The 8,243-nt window shown below is 30.9% G+C and overlaps 1 protein-coding gene across 1 annotated transcript; it reads right to left on the bottom strand.

The window, feature by feature from the left end:
• Window positions 1-7,539: 7,539 nt before the first annotated feature.
• Window positions 7,540-8,037, bottom strand: LOC120170122 (DNA polymerase delta subunit 4-like). Its single transcript, XM_039178134.1, has 2 exons — window positions 7,845-8,037; window positions 7,540-7,770 (listed from the first exon to the last, which is right to left on the bottom strand). Exons 1-2 carry the CDS (start codon window positions 8,020-8,022, stop codon window positions 7,577-7,579), a joined length of 372 nt encoding a protein of 123 aa, XP_039034065.1. The 5' UTR covers window positions 8,023-8,037; the 3' UTR covers window positions 7,540-7,576.
• Window positions 8,038-8,243: the final 206 nt, after the last annotated feature.

Here is an 8,243-nt window from a genome sequence, read left to right as displayed (position 1 = left end):
CTTAGTAAGTATCTCGAAATCGCTCAAAATAATTTTTAGAAATTTTTCCGTGATTTTTAGAGCCCCGGAGAACGTCGCACGCGACACACACGCCGCCGCAGGCGAGTGAACGTTGGAAACCGGTTTTGACCGGTCACGACCCGACCCGTTGACCCGAACCGACCCGACCCGACCCGTTGACCCGACCCGACCGTTGACCCGACCCGTTGACTGGTGCTATTCTGGGAATTAATTTGGTTTTGGTGCTATATTGGTAATTATTTTAAAAAGGGTGCTATTTGTGTAAAATGTTTGACAGTTTGTTGACCTCTTTTGACCAGAACTTTGACCGGCTTTGACCGGCTATTAAACGACCTTTGTTTTCGACCACAAATACCTATCCTGATAGTTTTCGACGTCTCGAATCTGTTTTTGGGGTCCGTTTTACTAAATTCAAACTCGAAAGTCTCCAAATCGTCAGTCAAACCCGTTGACTTTATTTTTGACCAAGAATTCGAAATTTCGGAAGGTCATACTTTATGTTTTTCGACGTCCTGAATTTGATTCCGAAGTCCGTTTTGCCAAATTCTGACCCGAAATTCCCGAATCGAGCTTGTAAACCCAAAAGGCTTAATATTTTAATATTTTGATTATTTAAATGAGATTTGGTCAATGATTTTTTTCAATAAAATATTTTATGAAGGTACTCGTGTTTCACCTGAGCAAGGATCAATTAGGTCCGGTATTATCCGTTCGTTAGATCAGCCTGAACCGCGTACTACGAGAATTACCCGTAGGTTTCCGTATATTATTTAAATAATATTTAGATTATTTATATTAGGATTCCAATATGGATTTTTCCAATTCGTAGGGTCTAGCGCTACAGCAGAACGTGATCGACATACCCAGTAATAGGCTTCCCTATCTGATTTCCCAGACTGTTACAGGTGTGTTTCCTAACAGTATTATATTACTGATTTAAATAATTTATCTGAATACCGAGTATTTGATATTTGATTTGCTGTATATTCTGATATAATTTCTGAATTAAGGTATTTCATACCGATTTCTGAGATCTGCTTATCTGATATCTGAATTATTGATTTGAATTCTGATTTTCGTATTTCTGCATATGGTTTCTAAGTATGAAATATTTGTTATGTTTTAAGTGATTAATCATTGTTTTCAATTGAATACATTCATTTTCATTTGGGGGGGTATTGTTGAAGGAAGATTATCTGCAGACTTCTCGGCTTTGTGCTCAGGGTCTAAATGGCATGTGCGGTTGGGTGTATGGTTCTGGGGAACCTACACAACTATAATGTGAACGGATGGGGGTAGTGTTCATGTTTTAAAAATAAAAATAAAAACATATTGCATAAACCGATTTCATTGAAAGATTTTATCTGTATATTTTTCTTATATACTGTATGGAGCACACTGAGCTTTTTAGCTCATTCTGTAGTTTCTACCCTTTTTCAGATAGTAGCAGACAGTAAGCTAGCAGATTTGGCATCAGTGGAAATCAACTACTTATTTTGTACGAACATATATTTCTATATGTTTTTCAGTTATGTTTGGTGACATGTATTTGCTATAATTTTGGACATATCTGTATTATTAATATAATGTATTGTAAGATATTAAAAAAATGAATATTGAATGAAAAATAGGCTTGAAATGCTCAAACTTGAGGTTTGATGCTTTCTCTTTGATTCTCTCTTGATTCTAGTTGCTTGATGTTTTTTATTTTTTATCAATGGCTTCTAAGCTTGCTTAAATACACCTTGAATCACTTCTGAACGTTGGGGATGATTAGTGAAGATAATATAGTCGTTTTAGTATGAAAACAATTAATAAAACAGTTTGGAGCGTGGGGGGAATCGGTACCCCTTGAGGGGAATCGGTTCCCTAAGTGTAAAATTCAAATATTTCGACCGTTGAATAGGGGGGAATCGGTTCCCTCCGAGCATTCTGGAAATATCGGAGCCAAACCATTCAGGGGGAATCGGTTCCCTCTGGATAGGCTGTAATTTTTGGCTTTGAAATGGTTCGAAATACTTTGTAGAATTATTTTGGAATTGTTTTAAGATTAAAACTTAATTTTACACTTAAGTAAATATTAAAAATGATTTTTGAAAGATTTAGAGTAACGTTTTGATATTCGAATAATTATATCGAATATACTTAGAAAATCATTTGGAAAATCTTAAAATTCATTTAACTTAATTTGTTATATCGAAATATCAAAATGTTTTCAACAGATGAGTATATGTGCTATTTGTGATTATATGTATTACATGATTTGTATGTGTGCATGACTATATAATGGTGATATGAACCTATAGGATAATCACTATAGAAACTATGATATATGAGTTATAAAATGAAGAACTATGGAATCCCTATGAGAAGGATTATAGGAGTTATATGGAACTGAATTAAATAAATAGAATAATCTAGTATTTAAATATTGTGAGATAAGTGATATAAGTTATATGTTATTGTAAAGGTTAGTGTTATAAATCAGGTAAATTGGAAAAAGGGGAAATGAGATAAGATAAGTAGCAATTACCTATAAGATTCAAATAAGATTATTTGAATATGTAGCATAAACTATATATGGGTAACGTAGATATTATACGATTTAAGCATGAAATGAACATAAGATATAGTCAGGTGAAATTATTATGTGTTATGAGTATATTAATATGTTAGATAAGTAATATAAGAAGGTCGATAGGTTAAATGAACTATGATCTAAAACTATTAGGTTTTTATATGATATGAAGTATAGTACCAAAGTACTTGAAATCATGTGAGGATATTATAGGAATTAGAAATATAAAGTGTATGGCATTAATGTATCAATTATAGGAAAATGAGTACATGATGTTGTAATAAATTATAGAAATTTGTGTAATGAAATTATATGAATAAGTGAAAGAGTAAAATAAGTTAAGCGATAGTGACCTAAACTATATTATGAATTAGTGGTATAAGAATATGATATAAAATATGCAATAAGAATCTATGGGTTAAATGATAAATATGAACTTATTAGAACAAAAGATAAGATATGTGACTATGAGTATTGAATACGTATCTATGTGATATGACCTATGAGATAATATGAAATATTATATGACTATGTGATTATATGAAAAAGATTACAATTATATGTGATAAGCTCTGTGATATGTGAATCATATGAAAATGTTCTACGCGTAAGTGAACCATGTGTATGTATATATATGTGATATGTGATTTATATGACAATGAGCTATGTGAAAGAACTATGAGACTATGTGTATATGTGAATGTATGATAACAGAAATATTAATGCCCATGTTATGTGACATGAGAGCTAGAGGTATAGTTGGCATGCCAAGAGTCGAGGGTCTACGCGGTCCTTCGGGACATATATGTATTCTTTGGAACATGTGTGAGGTCTTTTGAGACACATACTTGATCCTTAGCATATGTATATGATTCTTAAGGAAATTTTACGTGGTCCTTAGGGACATCTCATATAGCACTACGGTGCAATTCTACGCAGCACTTCGGTGCAATTCTACGTTGCACTTCGGTGCATTTATACGAGCTGTGGTGACAGCATTAGTGCACGACCTCTATAGACTCACATATCTATAGTTCTCACATGTGTACATGGGTTAATAAAGGGATAACTTTGAATACAATGTATGTAATATATATATATATACCTGAGGTGTAGTATGAATTGTATTATATGATATAAGTGTGTTATGGGTGATTGCATATGATATACAAGAATGTATGTTAATGTATATGAGAATGAATATAAATGACTTCTATGATGATATAAGAATCTGTTATGAGATATAGAATATGAATGTAAGAGACTATAGGAGTAAAGAGATAAGAGATATAAATGATAATAATATAAGATTATGATAAATAAGTAAATGATGATATGCGTATTAAGTAAATGTTTTATAAAAGTCTATATAAGATGGTATGACAAGTGTATATATATGTGTGTGTATTATGTTTATATATAATATGTTAGTACAAATTGTTCATGCATGATCACGCATTAGAGTTCTATTATGTTTTATGCCTCACTAAGTCATAGACTTAGCGTGTGATTGTTTCACACGTAGGTTACAGAAGCGAGAAAAGAAGCTAGAGGAAAAACAGGTCAGCATCTCCCTTACAAAATTCAGATCAGAAATAGATGATTCAAATGTGTTTGGTTATTTTGAATATAGTTGGCATGTACTAATTGATTGAGTTAAATATGCTCTGATCGATTTTGGTTATTTTGGTCAATTTATGTAAATAAACCGCTTTTATTTTAATGAAATTTTAAATTTTCTTTGAATTTTGGTCAAAAGTCGAAGTTTGAAAAGTCAATGAGACACCTCAGACTCGGATTCGGGTCGGATACGGGTTGGGGTGTTACACTTGGAAGATGTTAAATTTCCTAAAAATTATTTATTACAAATATGAAATGTAAGAAATAATATTATTTTATTATAAAAACTTAATATTATTATTTTTAAAATATTAAAATAATTTATTTAAATATTATTTATGTTCAATATTGTTGAAAACATTTTGATATTTCGATATAACAAATAAATGTGTAAATTCATTTTAAGTTTTTATATTCGATTTAAATATTATATTCGATTCAATTATTCAAATATTACAAATATTACTCCAAGTTTTAAAATATCAATTTTTACTTCTTACTTAAATGAAAAATTGAGATTCACTCTAAAAAAATATTTTTGAAATATTTTTTACGAAGTGTTTCGAACTTGAATCGAGTCAAAAATGGATTTTCAAAGAGGTAGTACATTCGATACCATGTCTTATAGTAGTACCGATACTGATACTACTCATTTGGTTTTGACTCTGAATTTTAGCATAATGCAAAATGGTACTGCTACCACGTTTCGGTATCGATACTATTATACATAGTCGTATCGATACTCCTTTGAAGGTATCGATACCGCTGGGTTTCCAACGGTCAAAAATTTAAATTTATAACAGGTAGTATCGATACCCCCTGAATGGAGTACCGATACCCATACGATCCCAATAGCTTTTTGAAGTGGAAAACACACTACAACGGCTCTATTGACTCCAATATGATTTCCAACGTTCAGAATTCATCCAATGAGTATTTAAACAAGTCTTGAAGCCATTGGTGAAAAGAGAGAAGATATATAAACAATTGAGAAAGTCTTAAATATCAAGTTTGAGCAAATCAAGCCAATATTCTTTCAATATTCATTTTGCTTTCCAAGAACACAATTTGTGCTCATTTGTATTTATTTCTTGAGTGTTCTTCATTGTTCTGAATTGTGCAAAAAATCTTTCCTTGTGAGGTTTTCTTTAAGTTTGCGAAATTTGTAATTTTCTCTTTGAGAGAGAGTGTCTCAAGAATTTGGGGTATAATTCTTGAGGGAGTTGTAAGGTTACTCTTTGTCCTCAAAAGAAAGACAAATTAGTGAATTTGTGGAAATCCTTAGTGTGGATAGCTAAGGTAGAGGACGTAAACTTTGGATGAGAAAGTTGAACCACTCTAAATCGATGTGCAAATTATTTCTATTTTCTATCAAGCTTCCACCAAAATTTTAATTGTCAATTCACCCCCTCTTGGCTATTTCATCTGATCGACTGACTCAACAAATATTATTATCAAAATATTATTTCTACAATTTTATAAATAAAATATTAACAATAGTGTATTTTATTAAAATAAAAATATCATAAATTATATTAAATATTTATTAAAATAAGAATATTATATTATATTATGTATCTTTATTAAAATATTATTAGATTATCATATTAATATTATTCATTATTAATAATTCAATAATATCATTTTAGGAAATTAATAAATAACATAAATTTTATTAATAATTTATTATATATTATTAAAATAAGAATGTAATGAGTATATTATTATAATATTAAAAAATATTATATATTATTAAAAAAATAATAAATATATTTAAATATTTAACAATTAATATTTTATTAAAATGATACTAAAATATTATATTAATATTAAATGCATAAAATTATATTATTTTGAGTATTTCTGCTTTGAAGTGAAAAGTTTGAAAAATAACTTACAAAAAATCAGACCGTAAGTCATTTTTCAAAAAATACAAAAGGAAATTATGTTGATTAGTAAAATATTTTACATTCATTAATATGTTTTCCACCAATGAAATACTAAAAAAACGAGGAAAATGTTTTTCGTTAAACAAACAGACCCTTAGTTTTGTGTCATACTTTATAATAACATTTTACGTATTAAACTATCTAATAGTCATAATCCGATTGTTCAAAATTACTACATATTATTACTTAGTAATTCTAACTCTATGGTGAAATGCTTTGGAAATTGGAGTTTTGTGAATAGTATAAATTGGTCTCGAGGAGGGGACAAGTAATAGTGTAAGAGGGGAAGAGATTAAGTGCTTCAAGAGTGAATCAGTGGATAATAAATGTAGATCTTTTTTAGAATTGGTTATAAGTTTTTTAGCGCAAAGGGTACACTTCGCCTACGGAAGGTACATACCTTCACCATGCACCTAGGCTCCAAACACTTTTGGTGCTTTAATGTGTCTTACACCTTTTAAAACTAAAGCAACATGCTCTACATGCCCTGATTTATGATATAAATATAGGAAATGAAACCTGAGAATGGGTTGTTCTTTAAGAGGTATTTGGATATGATTTCTTAGTATGAAGTTTCTAACCAAATGTTTTAGAAAAATATTCTTTCATAATTAGTCTTTGCATTATTACTACAACTTATTTTAAGAAAAAGCTACGATTTTAAAAAGATATAACTATAATTATTATTATAATTTAATTTCAGAAAATAAAAAATAAACTAAATTTATAAAATTCATGATATATTTGATACACCCTATGATTTAAAACAATTAATAGTTAAATGACTAAAACAGAAATTAAATAATAAACAGATGACTAAATAAATAATTTAGTCTTTTTTAACATGGATGGGCCATGGGCATGGCCATGGCCTAGATACACCCTGCGTCCATTTTTACATTACAGGCCTTTATGGTGTTAAATAAAACCCCAACATCTGACATCCCTACGCAACAAATACTCAATAGTCTATAGCTCCATCAAAATATCAATCTGCAGTTTAGCCTACTAAAATCCTCACAGTACAAACAAGGATTTAAACAGTGATCCGTAATAAGAATAGCAATAATTATATAATAGTAATGATATTATTCGAAACTATTAGTGTACGATCGTGATACTCCTTATGTCCATATCGTAATAAAACACAATAGAAAACATAATCGTTATGTCCATAATTGGCATCTCTATATAGAGTTTCAAAAGCCAAGCAACTAAGATCAAATTTTCATTCACCAATGAGTTGCTAGCAAAAGGAGATTTAGGATCAGGTAACTTACTAGACCAGATTGCATAAATTTTGATATAGCTAGCTGGTTAAGACTATCTAGGTTCATGACAACATTCAAAAACACCCAAATAAACCTGAACCCTAAACATAGTACTACTACCCATGGCTATTAATTAATTAAACACGACCCTCAAATAAACATTCTAACCTCACTTTCCCACCTTTCAAAAGGCTTTCAATTTCTTCAGGAGGGTTTAGCCCCATTCTTTGTGCTCTTTCCCAACGAGCCAGTCGCGATATCCCCAGGCACGGCCCGTATGCCATATTCATGTCAAATTGCGCCAACACTTTCTCTTCCTCATCAAAATCATCTGTTTCCCTCAAAATATTAGTTTGTAAAAATACCCATATCCGGAAAAAGGATAAAAAAGGGGGAGAGAGAGACCTTTGAGGTCGAGCGAACCGCCATGAGAAGCAAGGGCCGTAGCTTGGGTGACATCGGAACCGAAAGTAGCGGCGGCGTCTTTGTGAGATGGGTTTTTGGTTGACTTCTTCTCCGTAGAAGTGGTGGTGTTCTTCTTTTGCTTGTAGAAAACTTTGATGTTTCTGGATGTTGTTGCCATTATTGTCGATGCTTCTCCTCTCCCAAAGCTCTCTGATTGCCTTGATCCAAATTTTGAAATTTGTTTTCAGGATTGGTTGTTGGGTTTCGGTATTAATAGTGTGGGTAATTCTTTTAGTTTCCAAATTCCAATACTGATTCCTGGGTTGGGATTGGTTTCTTTGAAGCTTTAATGGGCCTTATGGCATTGCAAATTTGCAATAGCTAAACTACCGGTTTATG

Source organism: Hibiscus syriacus, unplaced genomic scaffold, assembly GCF_006381635.1.
Source record: "Hibiscus syriacus cultivar Baekdansim isolate YM2019G1 unplaced genomic scaffold, ASM638163v2 tig00111772_pilon, whole genome shotgun sequence".
NCBI lineage: Eukaryota > Viridiplantae > Streptophyta > Magnoliopsida > Malvales > Malvaceae > Hibiscus > Hibiscus syriacus.
Note: the sequence above shows the minus strand (reverse complement) of the source record. Positions and strands in the feature narration are given on the sequence as shown.

Coding starts and splice junctions, on each gene's coding strand:
- LOC120170122 (XM_039178134.1), bottom strand. CDS start 8,022: ATGGCAACAACATCCAGAAACATCAAAGTTTTCTACAAGCAAAAGAAG. Junction 7,771..7,844: donor CGGTTCGCTCGACCTCAAAG/GTCTCTCTCTCC, acceptor TGAGGGAAACAG/ATGATTTTGATGAGGAAGAG.